The following is a 26,024-nucleotide window of genomic DNA, read 5'->3' as shown; positions in this document are numbered from 1 at the left end:
TTTAATGTTAATCTTTAGGCTAACACGGTGTGCAAGCGAGCACTGGAAAGTTCAGAGTGAAGATTTAAACTTTGTTTTCTCAGTTTGTGAGCATGTGCTTTTATATTATGTTCTGTTCCTCTTGTATTGGACTCAAATGAGCGAGAGACCAGCCAGGTAAAGCACCCCAGGAGTAAACAGAAACACGATGTGGATAATAAATAACACAGCGGTCTTTCCCCTATTGAACCAGGGACTGGCCCGAGGGCTACCCTAGCACTATATTGAGCTTACTTCCACTCGGCAGAGTTCAAATACAGCCTGTGTCTCTTTAAATGTCGTGTTGGCCAGAGCTGGCATTTAATCACGCTACCCGGGCTTGATGAATAGCAACAGCCACTTCTTCTGCTGCACTGCATACACTACACTAGCTTCATGGAACAAACTTTCCTAGTAAATATTTTATTAATATGACAAACAAACAAATAAATAAATAAATAAATAAATAAATAAATGAAAAATCCCCACATGCTCTCTACAGGGTTACATTCCTAATTCCTATTAATTTAAACAGCGCCTGAGCAGCTATATAGCAAGGCTATTCATTATTTAGCAGCTTTTGTTTATTTGTAGCTTACAGGTAGAGAAGCCGGGCGCGCATTGCTGGGGCCTGCCTGCAACCAGGGCTGTAAATCATTCGAGGCCTTGTTTCTAAGATGTTGTCGATTAACCTTGCTTTCTCTCTGCCCCTCTTACTCCTCTGTGCTTAATTAATAATGAGGAAAAATATTTGTTGTTCTAGGAGCTGAAGAGAAAGCTGGCCCCCCTCAGGTAAAATTAAACCGAGTGCGCTCAGACCTTCTGTCCCCTCTCCCTCTCGCTCTCTGTCTCTGTCTCGGTGTTCGGTATTTCAAACAGACTTACGGACTTCCACTGTTTGAGCTGAAGTGTAAAATAAATAAATAAATAAATAAATAAATAAAACAAGCAGCAGAAGCTCCGGGTGCTTCATTTATCACCCCCTGTGTACAAGATTTACTGGAGTCATTTTTTAATGAAAACTGTACAAATCAACACCATGCTGTTTAACATAGTCCTTTATAAATAAGCACACCCACTCCACATTTGTCACGATGACAGATCCCCTTTATAGAGTCTCACTTGTAGCATTTTTGAACCCAGTGTAGTCCACTTTCTGCACTCGCTCTGTGCATTATGACATACAAACTGGGGAATCAGGGCTTTTTCTTACACAGAAGGAATACACTATTATATGACTAAATTCCTGTTCTCATGCAAGCATTGCTCCCTGCTTCTGTCACATCAGGTTCAATTACTGGAATTCTCAATCTGACGTGATCCATTCCATTTCCTCCTCATTCTAAATAGAAACTAAGTAGTCTATATTTTCACCCCATAAATTCCATTATTTGATTTGTTTTTATTTTTTTGGGCATTTTTGCTTTATCCAGGATAAGAAAATGCACCTGTGAACTAATTCACACTTATTTAGTAATAACTATTGCAATAATTCTTCCCCAGTGTTTTTTTTCTTTTATTATTTATTTTTTTTTAAATTAATTTTTATCCAAAATTACACTCTTTTCGATCTCGATTCTAGTCAGAAAATCCAGACAACAAGCTAATCAGTTTTGGTCACACAGATATTTCTCAAGCGGTTCATTCGTATTCAGAAGCACCAAATAGTTTGTTTATTCATTCTTCTTCGATGTATAATGTATAAAGCATTGCATAATGTGATTCAGCTTGCATTGCCTCTTTTGACACTATACCATTTCAAACGAGATACATCACCTTGATGGTTTTTGTGTGTGTGCTGGTTAAAATAATTAAACAAACATGCAAATAAATTAAAAAAAAACAAATAATGAATACATAAATTCAAGAAACACAGCGGTTGAGGTGTGCAGGCGGGCGCTGGGTTGGGAAAGGGGACATGGTTCTCTGGGAGCTGCCACTTCGCCAGCTCGCTGGGTGTCTTTAGGCCTTGTGTTCATCATCATGTCGGCCCGCTGAATTGATACATCCATCAGGCTGCTCAGCTCATAGATCACGGAGCTGTGATGAACAATGTGAATCGTTCAGTGGACCGCGCATGAAAAAAGATCTATCTCGCAGTGGAAACTGTTTTTCTGCTCTGAGATTCTTCCCTCAACAAGTACTTCTCTTTGTAAGATGAGGTTTTGGTAGACCACAAAGTAGTGCTAGAGCATCAGTTCTAGTAAGAAAAATGATACCGATTGAATCTAATAGATTAGATTCAATATACAGCATTTCTTTTTTATTTATTTTTTTTGTAAAGTGGGAAACCAATTTGGAATGCTGTCATGTGGAAGAAGTTTGTCTATCAAGTCAGTGCTAAAAAATGTTTCTGTTATTATAGATGAACTTCAATTAAATGATTCCAATGATATGCAATCACTGACTGGGTGGTATGGTGGATGTGTTTGTGCGTTTCTTCATTGCAAACTTGACCTCACTTTAAAAAAAAATAATACTGAATGTTTCAAATAAATATCAAGGTCGTTTTTACATGCAACATAGTTTTTTTTTATTTTTTTTTATTCGACAAACAAAACAGTGTGGCGCAAACTTGGAACTGCAGGTAATTAGCCCAGTAAACCTGGCTTTAAAACTTATATAAGTGCAATCTACTGTTGCTGAAGAACTCAAAAAGGACCCCAGCCCACCTGAACTGGGAAGCCTGATGTGAGCTGCAGACAGTCAGGAGTGTCTCCAGGCAGTGTAGCCTGTCCCTGGCTGGCTGAGCCGTGATGTAATCAAGCGACCATCCCCATGCGAGGATCTACGCACCAGTGAACCGAGCTGCTGAGCCACAGCGCTGGCTAATTCACTATTGATTTTTGGACATCTCCCATTCTTCTTTTTTACTTTTCTTTTTTAGTAACTGTGTTTCTGATCTGCTCGAGTTCATCCACTTTTGGGGCAGTTGGATAATTTACTAGAATGATCTCAGATCTTAAATAAATAAATAAATAAATAAATAAATAAATAAATAATGATGTAAACGGGTGTAAGAATAATAACAGAAATAATAGCAAGAATCTTATTTCTGGGACAGAAAACTGCTTGTGGGGACCCGACCTATTGTATGAGACATTCAACTGCAAAAATCAATTTACCCAGAAATGAAGATGGGACATTCCTGCGCTGTCTGTTCCTTTGGTGTTTTCCGGGTGTAAATAAAATATCTTTTATACCTAGCTAAGTTAATAAATATCTCTGTTTCAGAGTTTAATTCTGCCCTGCTTTGTGCTGCCCATGTCGGGTGCAAAATATGTAGTCTACAATATCACTTTAACAAAAAATAAGAAAGAAATAGGATTCTGCATTTGGATGAACAATACGCAGGAGAGGTAATCATTTGTATAAATGTGAAGCTCTATAAGCAGCCACACATGGAATTGAGATTTACATTTTCAGTGGCTGGTATTTACAGCTCCCCAATGGGAAACACAATATGTCTCTCCCACAACGCTCTCCGACGGCAATTCAGTTTATAATGCTCAGCATAAAAATAATAAAATAATAATAAAATAAACCATTGCAATGAATAATAAAAACAGAAGTTGGCAATGAAGAACTATTCTGAATTGAAATGCTCTATAAGCAACTGAATAAGTAATAGCAGAAAATGTATTGCTCTCCCTCACACACTATTGCTCCCCGGCTTATCTTTCACACTGTTCAGGTGCTAAAATAACTTGTTCCAAGGTTCTTGTGGCAAGCATAAAATAATGATGGTTGCTTTCTATGTAACCGTCATCAAGTACAACATTTAAATTACAGCACAAATCCTAGCTGGAGAAATAATTCTACACATTGTTTCATGTTTTTCATGATTAAAAAAAACAACCCTCAAACAATCCTTCAGATGTGAGCTTTGTACTTAATCAACCTGGTGTGGGTCACGTCTTTCAGTTTTTGTCTATAGCACCTCTCTGGAGCTTTGTTCAGCATATTCCACCCTCCCCTCCCCTCCCCTCAGAGACTGTCGCCTGATAGGTGGACAGCTCCATCTCGCTGCCCTCAATGCCTCTCTGTTGCCGCTACCTTGCCACCGTCCCTCCAGCCGTTAGGAAGTCTGGCTCTTCATTTAGCCAGTAATTAAACATTACAGCTCATTCAGAATTGCTGCGGCCGCATAGGGAGGCAACTAATTACTTACGAAATGAGCTAACATTTGTCTCTGTGCTTGTCTCTTTCTTGTCATGCATGGGTGTCTCTCTGCAAGCAGATAAACTGCCACAAGCAATGTCTCATGTTGGGATACAGGACGGGCCTGTATTTTTTTTGTTTTGTTGTACAGGTTTACTCTCACATATTAACTTATAGCTGACTTTCGTGATGTGTACAATATTGTGCTATTACTGTTTCCCTTAAGGCACACCATACTCAAAGTGCAATGCTGTATATTGAACTGTATTTATTCAAAATGTTCAACATTTCAAGCGGGGAATCACTAGAACTTTTATAAAACAGACACTCTAAAAGGCTGAAGTTTGTATACCAGGCAAATGTTTTGTGTTTACATATGAAAAGTAAAATTGTTGATTAAATTAATTGTATTTAAATTGTAAGTTAAAATTGCCATTCTGCCCTCTTGCTGGAGAAGCTGTAGCAAGTTACAGACACAGATACGACCTAAAAAACACCCAAATCTTCTCAAATATCAGATAATACATGAATGCCACCTGCTGTACATTTAACGTGCCGTACGTGTGTGTACGGAAATGCACAAGAAATACCCAACATGGATAGTGTAGTAGATCTAGGTGTAATCTATGGGTTAAGGAGATGTAATGTATTTTGTCACACTGATACTGCGGATACACTCTGTCAATAGCTGCATGCAATGCTAAAGCATATACTACAGGCATAGTATTTGGTAAAATTGGAAAGAAGCTGAAATGCTGAAAAGTAGTTGCAAGAACTGTTGGCTGATCTCTTGAAGGCAATTTGAAACATTTGTTCCAGCTGAACACTGCCTGCATGACCCCTGTAAGGGATGCTGGCAAACTAATCAATTACTGTATATATATATATATATATATATATATATATATATATATATATATATATATATATATATATATATATATATATATCTGTACATATACTGTACTGTACCATCTATTATTTACTGGAACCCAATTACATTGGTCGCAATCACAGTATAATACAAATCACACATTCACAAGAAATACCCTTTCTTTAAGTGTTTTCACACAAGGACTGAAAACGCAGATGATCTGAAATTAAATACATTTTTTAGGATGCAAATAAGCATTGTGGACTTACCATACTTTGGCATGCCTGCACAAGGACTGTGGTATGATCTTAGCTTTATGATGTGTACTGATAAATGTAAAAAGTTAATTTCGAGGAAATTGACAGACGTGTTAATTAAAAAGACAAAAGCAATATTCAGACAACTACCAAAATTGACAGTTTGGCCTTTTGCAGTAAGTACCTGGACCATATGCAATACAATAAACTTCAGATATCTTAAAAACCCAACTGAAATCCAGCAATTAGACTGGTAATGTATTCATAACAATTAAGGAAATTGCCTGGATAGATCTCCTCCCCACACAAAAAACATGCTACCATTAACATCCCCTTAGAACCTGGATATCAAAGAGCAAAGAGGTGGACGCTCCCTGGACAGAATTGTGCTGACCTTTCAACCCCACCTCAAATCAGCATCATTTACTTGTCTCCTCCAAATGCAGAGAACACTCCCCTCCACTAACTAGCTCACACTGCCACCAACTTCTCATTAGAAAACCAAGACGAGAAAAACAACCATATCTGTTACTGGAACATGTGTGGTTTTGGTCTGCAGTTTTGATTTGGAAAGGGATAAAAAAAAAGTCACTAAACACAAATAGTTATCTATCTGGCATAGCTCAACTGAGTTTTTTTAAACTTCTAAGACAACAGCAGAAAAAAAATAAAATAAAAATGGAAGGGGAACATTATTCAGTTAGCCAGGGCAGGGGATAAAACCATTTTTCCAGTGGTATATCCCAGTAAATGCAGAGCAAACTGCAGCTCAGTCCAGTGAATAGCAGGAGTCAGATACAGAAGCATGGGTATATAGTGTGGTGCAAAGCCACCATGTAAAACTCTAAGTGCTCTGTCCAGAGTGCTGAAATTTGAGTTCAACGTCAATTTCATTTGATCAGTTCTATCAATGAATTATGAATTTGGATCAATTTCCTGACAGTTTCATTTCCTTACAGCTAAAATGCAGTTCTAGACAGATGATTACTGGCACACTGGAGGTGTTGTATAAAAACGAAGTAAAGAGGGGCCCACTTTTTCAAACAGTGGACATTGCTATGGGATGTGCAGAAGAAGCACTCCTGAGATCTAACTCAATTGGCAGGCTCTTTGTTGCAGAAGGCATGTTAATGAGCTAGACCTACTTTACTAGACACCTCTTGTTAAAGTACTGTAGCTCTCTGCAGCCCTACTCGTCGTCTACACTTGAACAAATAGTTTTTTTTAAATAGATTTCATGTTAAATCAGTGAAGAGGCCCTTGCTCACTCCCCATTCTGCTTAAACTAGGTGGCTTAGTACAGGTGCACTCCACTTATAATAGACTGCAAGGGACAATGGAAATCAGTACTTTATAAACGAAGTACGTAGTAAACACAATTCAAAATGCTGTATGTAACTGCGAACATAAGTACCTTAAATATAAACAATACAAGAAAGCTTAACTGCCAAAGAACAGGAGTTTATTAGTACGTTACAATGTAATAAGTAGTACCATTTGACAAATTTATATTTCCGCTAAATGTAATTAAAATTGTATACGTTACATGTTTTGAACTGACAATGGCTGTGCCAACAAAAACATAAACGTATACAGCAACTGTTTTTCCTGCCATTTACCGTCCCAGATGTACCTTATTTGTGCAAAATATCTGTCTGTGGAACAGGAAACCTGTACATATTAAACAGTAAATACGTTATAAGCAAGTCTGTTTTAACCAGAGTAATTCCCCATTAAACACAATGTTGTTTGGCAGGGACATGCCTCCTCGGTACGTTATAAACGGAACTCCTTTCTAACAGGATCCATTATAAGTGGAGTGGACCTGTATCAATCTTTAAATATATACACCACTGTCACCTGCTGGAGAGTTACCGCAATACAGCTCAATGACATTATAATATGCAAAGTGAGACTGATCTAATCCACAAGGGCTGTGAAGTTCACAACAGTATGAACAGACAATGCATCTAAGAACTGTTGAAAATGACTTGAAGTAAAATGCTTTTATTTCAAGAGTCAAGTGTAAACTGAGCATAGGGAAACTGCTATTGGAATCCATCACTGTTTAAAAAAGGAAAGACATCCCTCCCCTTCACTAACTATCAGCCATATTCTCCTCATTAGAAAAAAAAAAATCTCTCATTTCACTGATATTTTAATTTGCGCTTTCCATTATTCTGTTATTGCCTTTATCTCTTTCTCAGGCGACTTTGCTTCTAACCTTGAACCAGCCACTGGTCTGCTAATGACTTGCATGTATTGACGAACGAAGGGGGGGGGGGGGGTGTGGGGGATTACACGTGCAAATTAAAAAAGAGAGAGAGAAAGAGAATACAAGAGAAACCCTTTAAATGGGGTTCAGTTATCTGCCATCTCTAGCCTTTCTCCTCTTAATCCTTCTGCAGAAGCACAAATGAATCCCGGTCCATCACCTTATCTTGCTTGTCTATCAGATTGCCCCCCTTCACACACTCGCGCACAGACACACGCACACACCATTATCCCATCCGCTCATGTCTTTGGGCGGCAAGTCATTTGCATAATGTTGCCGGCACAAGCGCTTGGTATGGATCAAGCAGGGTCAGGCTTCGAACTGCCATTGCTGTGAGTGTTAATTCGACCCACGTTGATCTCGCCTCCGATTTCCTTGTCATTATGTTGGCTGTGCTTTTGATGGGAGAGAGGAAACTGTTCAGGGCATATGGGGGGCTGAATTGAGATTGCACATGCAGATGGCTTTAAGTAAAAACTAATTCAAATACACTGGCAACAGGTCACGACACTAAGATATCCTAATTATCTTATTCTTATGAACTCCTACACTCAGTAAAGGGGAGGGGGATCCTTGTCACCAACAACTAATAACCCTGCCATATCCCCTTTGTGAAAAGCTAGGCCAAGGCTACAAGCTGAAAGAAAGTGGGTTCAGACCCTGATGACACACAGATCAGCTAAATTAACTGAAAAAAGAAAGACAGAATGTTAGTAGCTGTACACATGTACATGTGTAGTAAAAAGAAAAAAAACAAGTTGATACAGTGTAATTACATAGGTCTTTATTTGCAAATGCAATGTGTTCCAGATGGATTAGAGATTTCAAGGAGACTGTGCTTAAGGTTACCAATACAGGATTTAAATGTAAGGCTGTTTGATTCATTGATATCAGCAATCCCAAGATTTGTGTGGTGGTGGGTCCACCCTAACACCTTTTTTAAAAAAAAAATTTTAGAAGTGTAAAACATCATGATTTCATCGTGGCATTCTTTATGAAGTTAATGATGCCCATTAACTTCATACAGAAAAGCCACAAAAAAGCTGCCTACTGGCTAATAATGGCGCAGGAGCTAATGTGTGTAGCTGAGCTCCAGGTCCACGCCTTTTGATTACTGGGCATGTGGCTGCTGTGTTCTAATGAGGAATCCAGCTATGCAAAGCTATGCTGGGTTACAAAAAACATGTGTCCTTTCATCTACTCAAGCAAAAGCCTCTGTCATAATAAGGGCATGCAAATCAGTGCACACAAAAGTCATTTGGAAGATATTCATCCAGGATATTCATACGTGACGTCAATAACTCGGGGTACCTTATCAAGTGCAGAGAGCGAGAGCGCCTTAAAGACAAGGCAGTGTTTAGAATGGAGGTGGAACAGGACAAAAAACATACTTCAAAAGTCACCAAAAATGTTTCAGCCTGTTTGTTTCTATTCTATTTGTCTTTTAGTCCTGCCAGATAATGCAAACACCATTACTGTGACTACAGGATAGAGAAGTAGATCTGCCTCTTAACAGAAACAGTGACTATCGATCTCGTCACAAGCCATTGCTTCTGGCGTAGGTAGAAACTAGTGCATTCTGCAAATACCGTACAGTAGGTACTTTAAATGTATAGTTATTTGATTTGACATTATATTATTATTAAAGAGCATATATATTATTAATGAGTAATCAATTCTGGGATATGAAATTCGCAGATACCAGGGGTTATTTTCTGCTGGTTATTTAAGACTGCATGCACTATAACAGAACCCAGTGCTTATTGTCCTTCTTCTCCTATGTATTTTCAGCCACACAAGTAGGGCTGTACTCTTCGTTTTATAAAATGTTGTTGAAAAGACAAAAGGTGCTGGGCATCTCATCGGAGCAACCTGTATTCATCTGCCTAAAGGCCACTGCACCCAGACATCCTAATTCTCTCAGTTCTTACGAACTCCCACACAGAGACGAGGCACCGAGTACTCTCCTGACAGTAGACCAACAGGCAAGACCAATCTATGTGCCTGACCCTTTTAACTTGAGGGGCCAGGCAGTGGTTGTTGGGGACCCTTGAAAGGCTCATTCTGAGAGTTCCATCATGACAGCAGCAGGAGAGTTGGTGAAGAGCCCTGCTTAGCACTGCTCTCTGTCTCATCAAGGGCACTCCAGCCTCGCCTGGAGGGGGTTTGCCAATTCAAGGTGCTGACGTCGCACTTACAGGGCTTGCTAAAGGGGCCAGGATGAACTCTTTAAGTGGCTTAAAAGCCTCTTTCTTCAGATTTTGACAACAGTGAGAGACCAGAGTAGCAGTACATTGGTGTTTTTTTAATCGTTCTTCTAGGTTTATAACAGGAGCCAGAGCCCAGGCCTACTATAAAAGGAAAGCCAGCTTCTGCAGTGTAGGAAGCGGTAATGCAAGACATGGGTCACTTCCTCCTCAGCACTCAGCTGGAGGTTCCACTCTTCAGATAAGTGAAACAAAAACGATTAAATGTCTTACAGTCCGGCAAACGTAATTTTTATTTACTGTTTGTTTTTGGTTTAAAAATAATTCCAAGTGTATATCCCTTTAAAAAAATAAAATAAATAAAAAACAGTTGAGTAACAAAACAGTAAAAGGGTTTTGCATCAGATGGAAGTGAATTTGTAAAGAAAACCTTGAGCTACAGTCTGTAAAAAAAAAAAAACAACAGAAAACAATGTTAGACCTTCCCATAACTGGGAAGAAAAGTGATGGATTTAGAAAGTGAGGTTTGTATCTAGGAAACACCTGATACTTTAGCATTGGTTAGCTCTAAACTGGAATACCCTTCCAGTGTTTCTTTTTTTTTGTTCCAGCGAGAAAGAGAAAGCCTGACAGTGGTGTCCCTGTGCCCCTGTCTCTCTCCTTCCCTCTCTAGCCCTGACACCACTCTAGAAGCTAATTAGAATTGTGTCACTAAGTAAATGCATTGTGACCAGGCAGTGACAGGCACGCGGTCCTGACACAGGACTTGGAAGACAATCAACATCAAACACTCAGTGCAGCAGCCACCCTTTTAACAGCAGCGGACTTCATCGCGCGCTGACCTGACACTCATTTAAATTATCCAGAGCGGGAGAGGCCAGCTAGTGCGGTGGAATAATGCACTGACTGACTGACTGACTGACTTGTGCTTACTAGAAGTGTTCTACTTTTACTTTTCAGTTTCTATTAACTAGTCACAGACAGTTTTCTCTATTTAGATCTCTTCGTCCTTCTCATCTTCTTCGGTTAATTTCCTGCGGTGGGCAGTTATAACCACCCTGACTCTTACAGCAGAACCTTTTTAATCACAGTCACTAAGACACCAGAACTCTTTCCCATTCATAGTACAGTGTTCCCCCTTTATAAGGTGGCCCTTTATACTGCAGAACAGGTTATAAGGCGGTACGGTCACGGCTCCCATTTTTCCTGTAATGGCATTACACTAACACTAGTATTCTCGTTATAAGGCGGAACACAAACAGCACGGTCTCTTAGATGGCTCCCGACTACAGCGTTATAAAGGGGGAGCACTGTATTATACACATACAGCTAAGGCGAATTCTAGGTGAACATTTGGCCATAGCTGTATATGCTGGACCTGATTTTGAGCACCCAGTTGTGGGAAGCTGGGGTAAAGAGCAGGCTGATATGGGGTGACCTGGGCAGACCAGGAATCAGATGTAGCGAAGGCTCGGCAGTTACCCTGGGAGGGCCATTTCGGAGTGGCTCCTAATCGAGGCCAACATCTGATCAAGCCGTCCTTGCCGCTGCTCGCCAGTGGCCATGGGGAAACATCAGCCGAGACCCCTAATCTGACATGGCAATGAATTCATGTTTGCAAATAGCTCATGTAGACTGACATGCAGATGTCCCCAGTAATGCTGTAATTAAGGGTAAAGTCTTACACCCGAGCATCAAATAACTCTAAACACGGCTTCAGAGCAGCAGAAAAGAAGAGCACTTCCACAGCCTGCTAATTCCAGCCAAGTCTGAATCCTCTCCTTCTAGCAACTGTCCCCTGAGCCACACCACCAAATCCAACCTTGTAAATTCAAGGATCGTGTGCCAAACACAGCACCGTACATAAAACATGATGTAATTAAGAGCAATTTCCTTTCGGTTTGAGTGGCCGTCTTTCTCCCAACATGCAGAGGAACCCACAGGGTTGTCAGTGTTTGCTCTGCAGTCGCCCTGGGTGGTGTGTGGAGGGGCAGAATGTCGCTGTCTCCACATTGGGCTGCAGCACAGTGACAAACGCTCAGAGCGATCACGTTCAGGCTGAGGCACTAGAGCACATACTGCACTAAATTCAGCCTTGGCACGCCTATATCAGCGATCCCCCAATATATACGTCTGAAAGACTCCAATGGCACAGGGTCATACCTGCTGCTACAAACTTCTTTATTTAGCTAGGCAGGGCCCGCAGAAAACAGGTTCTCATACCAGTGATGACCTGGGGAATACAGCTTAGTGCTTGCTAACATTTACATTGTGCCGGGGCATTGGTTGCACTCTTGCTCAGGGGGAAGAGAGATCCCTGGTAAATGTGCACAAATTTGCTTAGAGATCTCCTTGTAACTGGAAGGTGTTTTTTTTTTTCATAAAAGCATAAATGAATATGGGAATGTAGGAATGTGTATTTGTAACATAACAGGCTCCAATACCTACAAACAACTAAAAATACTGTTAGCATAATGAAGTTCAGGCGGAGTGTCCCAGCTGAATAACGATTCATAATAGTGTTTAATAAAGAACAAAGTGTAACTGAATGCCAGAGCACATGAGCCAGCAACAGTCTGTTTGAGAAATCGCCTAAATAAATATATACAGTCTATATACGAACCAATTACAAGAAGGGGAATGTTCCACAAATTATGAGCAAGCGTATACATTCTATCACTGTCTGTCTTGCTCTCTCTCTCTCTCAGATTGACTAATTTCACTGTATCATGTCATCCTTTAGGCAATTTTTGTTCTGTTTTTCAAATAGATGTTTCTAGAGATGGAGGAGGTGGTTGGCAGAGGGCAAAAACAAACAGCCTCTTCTTTCTTTAATATTCATCAGTGTAAGTGAAGAGCAGGCAAGCTAATTTACCCCCTTCTGTGTGCTTTTAGTAATTACAAGAGATGATCAATAGTCCAAATCAGCCTGATAAACACTCCTTCAGTATATAAATAAATAAATACAGGAGCAAGCCTAGGGCACACTTTTAGAGATACACTCTCGCTTTTTAATTTTTTAAAGGCAAAGGCTTAACACTTTAAAACTTCGTTGCTTTTAGAGTCTGTGATCCCAGATCAATTGGGAACTAAAATCAAGGAATGTTCAATGGGGGCAAACAAAAAGTGAGGACCAAATTAACAAACCTTAAAGATACTAAGAACCAAGATTTTTAAATACATGTACCTATTCAAAACTAGTACCACTGCTTCCCAAACTCTCAAATAGTGTATTGATAATCACCTTAAATAGTACAAAATAGCTAGATTTTCAAAGCTATTTCCTCCAGCATGCCTGGAGCAAAAAACACAAATTAAAATTCTAAAACAAATAAGAAACCATTTAGAACTACTTACAAGCCTCTACATTTAATGTCTGTGTTGTAAATTTCTAGTTTGGGGACTTCAATTGGAATGCTTGTCTTTTCTGAAAAAAACAGCGCTAATGACAGTTTGAGAATCTAGCCCATATTATTATTATTATTTGTTTATTTAGCAGACGCCTTTATCCAAGACGACTTACAGAGACTAGGGTGTGTGAACTATGCATCAGCTGCAGAGTCACTTACAATTACGTCTCACCCGAAAGACGGAGCACAAGGAGGTTAAGTGACTTGCTCAGGGTCACACTATGAGTCAGTGGCTGAGGTGGGATTTGAACCGGTGACCTCCTGGTTACAAACACATTTCTTTAAGCACTGGACCACACAGCCTCCTATTGTAGTGGATGTACTGTAATGGCCTTAAATTTAACTTGGGAATGATTTACATTTGGTCTCTGCAAACTATCTTTAATTTACAGTGAGAACAATAAATACCCCCTCGTACAAACAGGTATAGATATCTCAACATACATTTTAAAGAAGCCTTTAACATACGATTGCTCCTGTCTGTTGTTCAGTAACAGTCAGCCCCTTTTGTCTGAAAGAATCGTAAAGTTCTGTGGTTAAAAAAAAAAAAAAAAAAAACTGCCCCCATCCCACATATAAAGTAAGACTCCATCAATATTGTAACCGAATCCATAGTTCAGGAATAGCTAACTAATTAAAATGTGGTTTTAAATAATTTATCTCCTTAACTTGTATTGATTTGACAGTTTGGTGGTAAGAGAGAAATGCTATAAAATGGAACAGCTTCAAACAGACACTGCTCACACGCACACATAGATTTTCTCAGTTAACTCATCGCGCTTCGTGTCTGCTGCCAGCTATAGCTGTACTGCACATCACATAGTGCTAAGTTTACACTATTTCCATGTCTTAGAAAAACAAACAAATGGATGTTACAAAGCTCAAATGCAGCTTAGTTGCTTTTTTTCTTCTTTTTATTACTAGTTTTGCAACATCAGTCTGTTGTTTTTCTTTTCCAATAAAATGCCACATACTTAGCAATGGGGCACATGCTTTGTGAACATGACCCACTGTCTATGTTACGGTGAAATGACCAAAAAAACAACAACTTAGTTACAAAATAAATTACTAAAAAAACAACAACTTAGTTACAAAATAAATGGGTACCATAATTGAATAGTAATTATGTACTTGTAAATGTACTGTACTGGCAAACTGAGAATGGCTGTTGTGTATTGTAAGAATCAACCTTTGGCCTCATCCCTCATTCCACCATCCTCCTTTTGCAGGTGGAGTAGGGGCACTCGTACACACTTAACTTAAAGTATAAAGAGCTTACAAATTAATTCCAGTAAATCCTACCTGATGTGAATTGCTATCATTTTCTAGATCCTTTGTAGATTGTTCTATATATTTGATGTTTTAATGGTATTTGCTAGAAGCTACTACGAACAAAATTTATCAATCACTCTTTCCAGGAGGTGCATTATACTTAACTTAAATACACGTTTACCGTTTTTTCTATAGAAAAATGTGAAGGGCTACAGAATGATGAGAATACGTATTAGGTAAGATGACCAAGAATTATTTTGTCAACTCTGTAATTTAAGCAGAGTACAAACAAATGGATATCGTATATGAAGGTTATGAGGTTTACTCATTGTGCAGTATAGTAATATAAATAAAGTTCTCATGATTTAATTTACTTTTTTTTATATGTAAGATCAGATCCCAAGTACTGACTTTTCTTCACTTATTCACTACAATGTATCTATTATAAATCTGCAGCTTTTAAGATCTCCAGAGTTGTGAACTCTCTCTATGGAATTTGCTGGCTCTCAGATCTACAGTTCCCCACATGCCAGTGCTGAATTCTCCATAGTTAATATCCCAGTCTTTATGTTTCTGAATTTGTCCCTGTGCTCTTTCTGGCTTCTTTACAACAATACATTGTACAGTGAATAACATTTAATGAGAAACCAAAGAAGTGTGCTGCACAATAAAAACGGAAAGAAAGAAAGAAAGAAAAAGAAAGAAAGAAAGAACGAAAGAAAGAACGAAAGAAAGAAAGAAATACACAAATACACAGCCAAGTGTCCTTATTGGGTTCACTACATTCATTTGTATGTTTTCAACTAGTGGAACTAAAATTGCTAGGAGCAAAAATTAGAAAACTGGACTGAATGGCTAACGAGAGACAACAGTGTAATGAGAAATGACTAGGCGCCCATTGAAATGTGACAGCCCTCAACTGTCTGGTTCATTGGAAATAAGATGTCACAGAAAAATACCTCTGCAGTATAGACACAGGGTAACAAACAAACAAACATACATACATATATACATACATACATGATGATTCCTATACATATGTGTAGGGTAACAAAACAATGCTTAAGGTGTGTACCACCTTTTCAGATTAAGACACTGAGAGATAGAGAATTGTCCACTAGGGGAAGAGCTGAGGCCACTCCAACTCCTTACACCCAGCCTGTGCATCAGACTGCTGTTGAGCTGCAAAGTCTGGTGCTAATAATAAATATGAATAAATATGAACCAGCATTTTGAGAATGCTTCTGTCTCCACTTCAACGATGCGATGGGTAAATGAGCAGTTAAGCTGTCAGTTAAGTGTGGAAATTAATAGAGTCCTGTGGCTTTTCAGTCACTGGGAAGAGAGCTAGTGCTCAAACACAAACAGAGAAAAAAAAAGGACCCAGTCCTGTCACTCGTCACACCACTCAAAAATAGAAACAGTAAATGACACTTGTACTGCGCTTTAAAGAAGGTGATCTATAAAACACCTGCATCCTGGACATTTAAACAAGAATGTCAGTTATGCAAATTCCACGGATGCAGCCACGGATGCAAATTCAAAATTAGAGCAAATCAGTATGATGAAACAGTTCATGACCATGACATACATCAACAGTATGTACAGAACAGTAAAGAATGCGAAGAAGCGATTCTCCAAATAAATGCAAAAATGCAAGTGTGACATATCCTGTAGATGGATGGATGTGTTACGGACAGACAGACACCCCTACATACCTTCCGAAACTGATATTTCAATCATTTATGATAAATAATGTTAATATTTCATGCCTATTTTCAGTAAGATGAGTTCACTCACCGATGCCACTGTGCAGCCTCCCCTCCTGTTTCAGGCTCAGTCCCTCCTGCATGGCAGGCAGCCCACTCTTCGGCCAGCTCCCCATTGCAAAGCTGTACGCCTGAAACGGCAAAACAGGGCAAGGGGAGAAAATCAAAATGATTAATGTTATTTTTTTCACAATCTGAGAATTCAACTACACTCAATTGACCATGTCATTTAATAAAGGTTGTTAGAAGGTTAAACCACTGATCTTTTGTACTTGGAACAACTTTGAACTGAAATTTTACAGACGAATCTGATAAACAGCAGGGATATTGGATTTCCTGATTAACACTGTTAAGCACATCCATTGGCACCTTGGCTTCAGGGCTCCACTGTCTCTTAATTTTATTCACAGCTAACCATCTGCAAATACCTTGTTAGACTTCTCTTTGTAATCCTTCACTAGGATTGTCCTTGATCTAAACCACACCTGATCTCAGTACTGGCACTCATTAGATCATTAGAACAGACTCATTTGTTGACCAATGTTATCAAAACCAACACCTCAAAGAGCATATGTACTGAAGTACAATATGGAAAATGCCAAAGGTTTAAACCAGGGGTCTCCAACCCTGGTCCTGGAGAGCTACTGTGGCTGCTGGTTTTCGTTTCAACCAGTCTCTTAGTTACTTAACTGAACCAATTATTGGCTTAATTAGTCAAGATTAACTGGTGTTCCAGATCTTTAGATACTGATGATGTAAAGACACCTATAAAACCTGCTGAAAGAACCCCATCGTGTCAATGTGGCTCCCCTTATAAAAGTGTACATACAGGATACATGCATAGAAGCACAGCAACCACAGTAAAAGCAATGGCAAGCATGCATAGTTAGACATGGTACAGCAGGACAAGGATCATAGGATCAGCATGGGAAATGTGCTTTAGGGTCACGCTTCAATACAAAATCTGAAGAAAGCTATTCAGCCCAAATCTTGACTGCTACCCTTTATTTCCTTCTCTGTTTTGAACGTTAACTTAATGCTAACATGCCGTCTTTTGTTTAAAATGTAAAAATGAATGTGTGAAATAAAAATACAAATATAATAATTAAATAAATTATTGTGCGACGGGGCAATGCTGGAGAATGTATTTTAATGGAAGTATCTCTATCTCTCACTTTCTGTTCAATATTCACACAGATGTGCTAATATTGAATGTTCAGCACTTCAGTCTTGGGTTACTCCTCTGGAATAAGAATTGCGTGACCTCTGCCACTGGACAAAGGACTGGTTCACAGCGGCTGTTGACTATTATTGATTATGCTGATAGTGTTTACAGTGGCACTCCAAAGTCTCATTTAAACAAGTTGAATGGTCTGTATGACTGTCTTTGTAGATTGGGTTTGATGTGCCCTCATTTGACTCACCTTTGTTTAAAGTACAATACATGTTTATTAAACTTGATTGGTTACTGTTACCAATGGGAGGCTGAATAGAGTTTAGAAGTGTTAACCACCCGTTTCTGACATTCCAATTCAATATAGTGCCATCTACACTGTATCTTAATAAGAACTGAATGTTTGCCCTTGGTTATTGATCAGTGATGGGATTGCTCCCCAGAATGACTGCACTACCAAACAACTTGAACTACTAAAGGTAAAAGTCTCCAGTCTGCCAGCTCAGAACTTTTGTCGTTCAGAAAGTCAACTAGAGACAATCAGAACAATAATGACCCCTATCCTAACACACAAACACAGAGTAGAGCTGTGAGAAGAGCCATCTTGTCTAGACAACTCACTGAATGACATACAGACAAGCGGGTAAATACCATAATTACAATTAACACAATGGAACTATGTTTAAACATAATATAGGAAGATTACAAGTGTATATTGGGGGAAATAAAGAATTATATGTATCTGAAGGACCTTAAAAGCAACATATTTTTTTCATAGCCGTTCTTCATTCTAAAATGGTACAAACTTGTCAACCAAGAGTAATACAATCAAGTATACCTCTGGATGCAGGTTTTATATAATCAGATGAATACAATACACTATCTGATGCTAGTGGTGTAATAACTGTGATTCTCATAGCACACACGTTTGTGCACCCATCACATGAGGTGCCTGGCACACACTATTCTCTCAGTATGGGGTTTCATTAATCATTCCTTCCTATCAAAGTGAAATCTTCGAGGGCATCGATATGAGTGGCAGACAAGCCCACGTGAACACACATTAACACTCTCACACACACCCAGACGTGTCAGAGGCCTGTCGCTATTACTCTTCCATCATCCCAAAAGTGCAAACTGGCGCAGGCAGCCCCGATACAATGGAATGGCTCAGAGAAAAGGAGCAATGAAGCTGAAGAGATGTTAAGAAAACGTGATAAATGGCAGCTTGCGCCTCGTGCAGTGCACAGCTGTACCGTGTCGACTTGGAGCTGCCGAGCTGGCTGACAGAAACCCTGTCACTTTAGCTTAAGACAGCCCCGCTCCCCCTTTCCATGGCAGCAGTGGAAGCTCACAATGCATGATCGGGATGCTGCCACACTGGCTTTAACTTGGGTTGAGAAATAACAACGGACGTGATACAGCAGTGACCAAAACTGCCAAGCTGATTTCAACTGTTTACAACGGCTGAACCACATGATATGACACAATATTGGTCTCACTTACTACGTACGGCTTACCGATTATGTGAAGCAAGGAATAGCAGTAAGACCTTAAATGTAATTGAGAACTAGACTACAACTATTAAGACATTACAGTCCAGACTGGATCCTTACTGTGGCCTTTTGTAGCACAGTTAAAACTATATGTTTACTGCGGCTACTATTTGGTATCAAAGTCCAATCTGTGTATTGATCAAGGTATTTGGTAGCACGGTCCTGCATGCTCCCAACTGTGGTACCTATCAATCTGAACTTTATGGCATCAATTTGGAAGTTTCAGAACCCATTTGCCTTGGGGGCAACTGCTTTCCTCATCTCTGAGGACAGAGGGGAAAAACAAACAGTAACAACATCCCTAGATGGCCACAAAACGGTACGCTTAAGAGGAATCGGATTAAGAAAAAAAGACAACCCTCCAGCGAAACATGTTATCTGACCTTTGGAAAAGGTCTAAAGCTCTCTCCCAAGGGTGAATACTGTGTCTCTGTGGATAGGTGGGATGGAGGGGAGGCTCTACCACCTGTATGCTCACATTCTCTGGCACCTGGGTTGACTTTAGCTCATTGATTATCAGTTCTGACCACACAATGTTAATTATTAGTCAACAACATCTGGGGATATTCCAGATTAACACAGTGAAACCAAATTAACTAGTTCTCAGGGACTGAACATTTCAGGCTGTGGCATTTGGTGATATGAAAAGGAGAGAATGGGTGGCAGGGATGGAAACAAGACTCCTGTTGCATAGCAGTTTCACCCATTCCTGGTTGTACTATGAGCTTGATTAGCCCCAGTGTAAAGGTAACAAGCTTGGTATTTCTGCTTTCATTCATTTTAATACCAATTTTATACTCCTTAAACAAGACGCTATTTTACATTTGGAGAATTAGATTGAGCACCTCGAAATAATAATGCCTGTCAACATGGCCCTTTAGTTCTTGTAAACAACTGCCACTGAGAGTGAGAGAGCGAGAGAGAGAGACGCCACTGAAGAGTCACCTGGCCCCCCTAGTTTTGAAGGTCAAGGAGAGGCTCATGCATATTCATGGGACTCGTCCGGGATCGATTGGTTTTAATTGTTTTTCCTGGGTCCTGGAAGGAAGTGCCAGGGGCTATTGATCTGCTGGAGATGAGGCCACTTACACATCAGGCTGAGAGGCCGTCGCTCGACACTCTGAGTAGTAATATTACTATAGCTTATGTCAAAAGGCTAATTTATGACCCTTTTGACCTTTTTTTGACCTTATAGGTATGAATTTATGAATATATAATGAGGGGCATGGATTTATGAATTTATGAATATATAATGAGGGGTATGGATTTATGAATTTATGAATATATAATGAGGGGCGGGGATTTTATATAGACATTTGGAATATGGGTAATGATATATATATATATATATATATATATATATATATATATATATAAAACAGCCCTGTGTATTTAATAAGTGCTTATAAACATTAAATATTTATAAATGTAAAAGAGTATGAAAATAAAATAATTACTGTTGGGAGGATTCGAACCCACACGGACAATTAAGTCCATTGCCTTAACCACTCGGCCACAACAGTTTTTTCTTAAAATATTAATAAATAAAAATAAGTATTAAGCTTACCATGGGTTTCAGAGAATCAAGGTGGTTAGGTGTTTGAGCAAAAGGTTGAAATGATCGAGACTATGATGGGTTTTTGTTTTTTTGTTTTTTTTAAAGGGGCATGTCTGGGCATGTATTTCAGACCTTATAAAAAGGAGGAAAATATTTTGCCAACTTATTAGAGTGGTACACCAGATGGCTCATACCTTTGTTAGTGGCTGCTCAGAGAAAGTGGATCTTGAGGATCGGGAAATGTCTGAACTTATAAAAGCTTTTAAAAAAATGCACATTAGCCCCTCCACAGATGCAAAAGAAACCACGGCTTGTAAAAAAGTTTCAAGAGAGAGTCCAAGCATGGGGCCTTCAAGCATTCTTCCCAAGGATCGTCTGTGTACTGTACAATCTCCTCTGTGGCCTGAACTGAAAACAAACATCAATGAGAGAGAGAGGGGTGGATGTAATAGGGTAACTCTGAAAACGCCCACAGGGGCGGCGCCTCTAGGACCACCCATTCAAGGATCTCTGATAGGTCATCTCAAAGGATCCCCCGCGGTGCCTGAGGCGTCAACACCCTCATAGGCCGAAAACTAATCTTGGGGAGCATACTAAAGGGGCTCCCCACATGTCCTTTTGATTGAAGGAGTCTGACACCATGGCTTCTGCAAACTTTAGATACTTCTCTGAAAATGCCGTTCTTGAACCGTGCGATCTTGAGATGGATTGGACCAGTGAAGAAATGACACAGCTTATAAAAGACTTTGAAAATGTCCCGCTCCTCAATCCTGCAGAGTCTGACGACGTTGACGGGGGCCTAGGCATCTCTTTTGAAAAAGTATTAAAGATCTCTATGGGTCTCGTGGCTTCTCTATTGGAAGTGATCATTGACCGTGATATGGTAAAAAATTGCCGTGGTTGTGAAATTGACCACCCGAGCCAACTGAGACACAGCTGCCTTTTTGAAGCGGCCCCCAATTATTTTGATCAACATTTTGAAGAAATACTAGAAAAAATACACGTCCCGTGGCTGAAGCTTCTGATAGCTAAAGCTCTAGCGTGTTTCAATTTTCATCCGTCTTTAACAAAACTTCAGAAACTGGTGGAAGATATTTTAACAGAGCTAAGACCAGAACATAGCATTAGACGTAAACTGATTCATCTACAAGAAACCCTGGATGACAAGACCCGAGACATTGTTAACAAAATTACCAAAGCTTTCTACCATCGCAGTTTTACTAACCCGCGCGCGCCATTAGCATATTACGGGGCCTGTGACTTTGAAAATGGGGAACGTCCAGACTCCAGCAAAACTGAGGAAAACCATGGAGGGGCTGTTGTTTGAGTTATTAGCTGAGAAAGTGGCTTGCAAGAGACTCTTTCAAAACCTGATCCCCGTAAATGTAAAAATGTTTAGCAATTTAAAAAGTGTAACTGATTTAATCCGTAAAGATATTGATACTAAAGAATGGTCAGAGTTGGTAATTACCCATATAAAACACTGTAAACCCTTAAATGCATTTTTAATGAATATATTACCTGTAATGTTTGATGAAATAGAAGATTGCAAATGTACACATATCCTTGTTTTGTATGCTTATGTGACTGATGTATGTTTTTATAACATGGCCAGGTTTTTAAGAGATGAAGATATATCAATAGTTGTGCAAAATGTCGTGGATTATTTAGTGACTAATCATGAATGTTTGTGTAAAAACTTTATAGCTCTTCTAAAATGTCCTAATCTTCTTGATAAACTGTGAATAAAACTTTTGAACGTCCCACATGTCTCTGAAGTGTTATGATAACCTTTGAATAAAAACTTTTTGAAAGTCATATTGTTCTCAGTTGTGTTATTTTGGTTAAAGATGACACACCAGCGTATGAAAAAAATATACTACGATCCCTCAAATCCTGGAGGTTTAGGGGGTTTACAGACTCTTCAAAGAGCTCTGAGGTCTGATGGACCTAAAGTCTCTGAGAGGGTCGTAACTGACTTTTTATCAGAGCAAGACTCATATACGTTGCATAAGCCCTCTAAAATAACTTTTAAAAGAAACACGGTATTTGTATCTAATATCGACACACAGTGGCAAGCTGATTTAGTGGATATGTCTAGCTTGTCAAAAGAAAATGGAGGTTATAAGTACATGTTAACATGTATAGATATCTTATCCAAATATGCATGGGTCTTACCATTGAAAAATAAGTCATCTAAGGCGGTGACAGAGGCGTTCAAGAGGATCATCGGCGCTGGTAGGAAACCTAAAAAACTACAAACTGATAAAGGGGCCGAATTTCTAAACAAAGCATTTCAGAACATGCTAAAAAAACATAATATTCTACACTTTACCACGGGGAATGAACTAAAAGCATCTATTGTTGAGAGATACAACAGGACTCTTAAAACAAGAATGTGGAAATATTTCACCGCTTTTAACACGCATAAGTATATGGATAAACTACAAGAAATGGTACATGCATATAACAACTCCTTCCACCGTAGTATTCAAATGAAACCTTCAGAAGTTAATGAAGATAATTCATTTAAAGTGTTTAAAACTTTATACTCTAAGAAGAAAAGCCCTAAACATATAAAGTTTAAGTTTGCCGTCGGTGACAGCGTAAGAATTTCAAAGTTAAGAGCTCCCTTTATAAAAGGCTATGAACAGACGTTTACATCAGAGATTTTTACTATAACAGAATGTATACCAAGATTTCCACCGGTGTATAAACTATGTGATTATGATGGAGAGCCTATAATGGGCACATTTTATGAACCAGAATTACAGAAAATAAATGTTAAGACTGATAGGCTGTTTAGGATAGAGAAGATAGTTGCCGAGAAAAAGGAAAATGGTAAAAAGTCTTATCTCATAAAATGGGCCGGTTGGCCTGAAAAATTTAACAGTTGGGTCGCAGAGCAGCAGGTGGTGGATCTAAAGAGTTAACAAGTACAGAGTGTATTTAATTACACTTAAAACATTATTCAAGATGTCTCAAGACTCTTTTTATGTAACTCTGCCTAGTAATGCTTCACAGGAGGTTTTCCCTAAAAATGCAATATCAAATTTTACTATCAAATTGGTTAAAACATTGAATCTACCGGGAAAATGGGAAGTTTGCTTAGCAGAGATTCAATATCCCCATACCTGGGATAATATTAGCCTTAAAGACAGCACTTTTATTACCAATGATATAGAAAATGCAATAAAACGTGAATATACTATACCAGAAGGATATTATGAGACCCTTCAGGATGTAATAGCGACCATGAACGATGTCCTGCTCGGAAAAGGACTAGATCAGAAAGGTGACAAGGCTCCCGATGAACAAAATAATAATGATTTGAAATTATTCTATAAACCTATAGAAAGACGAATTTATATAAAAAGTACTAATCCGTATATGCTTTTTACCAAAGAACACCTCGGACAAATGTTGGGATTTCGTGAGACTATAAAGGGTGAAACTATTAGCCTATTAGGTCCTATTGAGGCTAAAGTGTATTCTGCTTATTTGAGGACCAACTACCCAGCTGACATCAGAGTGGGCTTTTATACCCTGTATGTCTATACTGATATCATTACACATCAAGCCGTTGGAGATAGTTACGTGCCTCTTCTAAGATGTGTTCCTATTAAAGGCAAAAACAACGATATAATCACGGTAACTTACGACAGACCTCATTATGTGCCACTCAGCAAGACCACCTTTGACACGTTAACTATACAAATTAAGACGGACCAAAACAAGTTAGTGCCATTCCGTTTTGGGAAGGTTGTAGTGAAGTTGCATTTCCGACCTGTAAAGCCTCTTTTTTACACATAATTGAAAATGGGCCCTAATGGATATGTCAATCCTTATATTAATTATTACAAAAATCAGGCTGGTAATGGATTGCCAGGATTTTCTGGAGCTCCAGTAATGTATGGGGCGGGTATAGGGGGTATTTTTAGAAGTCTTTTCAGAAAAGCTTTACCGTTACTTAGAAGGGGTTTTGAAATAGTTAAACCTCATTTTAAATCAGCAGCTAAAAATATTGTTAGTGACGTGGTGTCAAATGTCCTAACAAGTCATAACCCTCATAGCCATAACAAGAGCCAGTCAGGTGAGGGCTTGATGGTGATGTCCCGAGGATACAAGAGAAAACGTAGCAAACCCCCAGGATCTCGCTATCATCCACACAAAAAGGCTAAACCAGCTACATTGAGGTCATTTAGTACCGGTAAACGGAGAAGGAGTAAGAAACCAAAGACTCCCAGAACAGCGAAAAAGAGAAACATCTTTTAAATCATGACGCTGGTACATCATATGTCTCAAGAATGTGTGAAATCAGAATTGGATCTGTTTACTATACCTTATACCCAGACAAGTATTGAAAAAAACCTTTATGTGGAAATTCCCCCCCTGTCTGCCTTGTCTGACACGGGCCCCCTCGAATTTTACATAGCGGGAAATGGGGAAGATTATCTTGATTTGAATAATACTCTTTTAAGACTTTCATGCAAAATTACTAGGGCTGATGGCTCAGATTTAGTTGGAGGTAGTATAGTCGGTATTATCAATTACCCTGTAGCTACCATGTTTTCACAAGTGGATGTAACTTTAGGAAATCGCTTAATCAGTCAAAGCAGTAATACTTATCCTTACAGAAGCATTATAGAAGCAATGCTAAACTTTAGTAAGGACACTCTAGAATCACAGTTCACTGCCGGCTTGTTTTACAAAGATACCCCAGGACATATGGATGAGACTGATCCTGCAGGGGCTAATGAAGGTTTAGTTAAACGGCATGCGTTTACCAGAATGAGTCATACTGTTGAACTTTTAGGACCTCTGCATGCGGATATATTTTTTCAAGAGAAACTCATGCTGAATGGGATTGACCTGAAAATTAAAATGGTGAGGGCCAATGACACTTTCTGTTTAATGTCTGATGCTGCAGAAGAGTTCAAACTTAAAATTTTAGAAGCATCTCTCTATATTAAAAAAGTAAAAGTGTCCCCTGAGGTCAGAATTGCCCAAGCTCAGGCCTTGATGACCTCTAATGCCCGATATCCTATTGATAGAGTGTCTATGAAAGTTTTTAGCATTCCTAGAGGGAGTAGGGTCTGTAATCAGGAGAATTTGTTTCTGGGGCAGTTACCAAAGTTTGTGGTTATTGGTTTAACAGATAATGATGCATTTAGTGGTTCCTACGCTAAAAACCCATTTAACTTTAAACACTTTGCTGGGAACTTTATAGCTATGTACGTCGATGGTGAACAAGTCCCCTCAAAACCTTTACAACCCCACTATACAGCAAGACACAACCCAGTCAGGGAATATTACAGTCTAATACAGGCCACAGGTAGACATCTCAAAGACAAACCGCTGATAATTGATAGGTCAGACTTTATTAGAGGCTATACGCTCTATGCATTTGATTTGACCCCTGATCAAGAATGTGGAGATCATTTTTCCTTAGTGAAAAATGGTAATATGCGCCTTGAAATGCGTTTTGCCAAT

The 26,024-nt window shown here is 39.2% G+C and overlaps 1 protein-coding gene across 2 annotated transcripts in view; it reads right to left on the bottom strand.

Moving 5' to 3' along the window:
* The window catches only part of LOC117417470 (ERI1 exoribonuclease 3-like), an 89,480-nt gene that overhangs the window by 20,232 nt on the left and 43,224 nt on the right, over positions 1–26,024 (bottom strand). For both annotated transcript variants that reach the window (XM_034029638.3, XM_059034931.1), the window contains exon 7: positions 16,275–16,374. In XM_034029638.3, coding sequence (XP_033885529.2) covers positions 16,275–16,374 — 100 coding nt within the window. The remainder of the gene's footprint in view (positions 1–16,274; positions 16,375–26,024) is intronic.

The sequence above is a fragment of the Acipenser ruthenus genome, chromosome 12 (assembly GCF_902713425.1).
Source record: "Acipenser ruthenus chromosome 12, fAciRut3.2 maternal haplotype, whole genome shotgun sequence".
Lineage (NCBI taxonomy): Eukaryota > Metazoa > Chordata > Actinopteri > Acipenseriformes > Acipenseridae > Acipenser > Acipenser ruthenus.
Note: the sequence above shows the minus strand (reverse complement) of the source record. Positions and strands in the feature narration are given on the sequence as shown.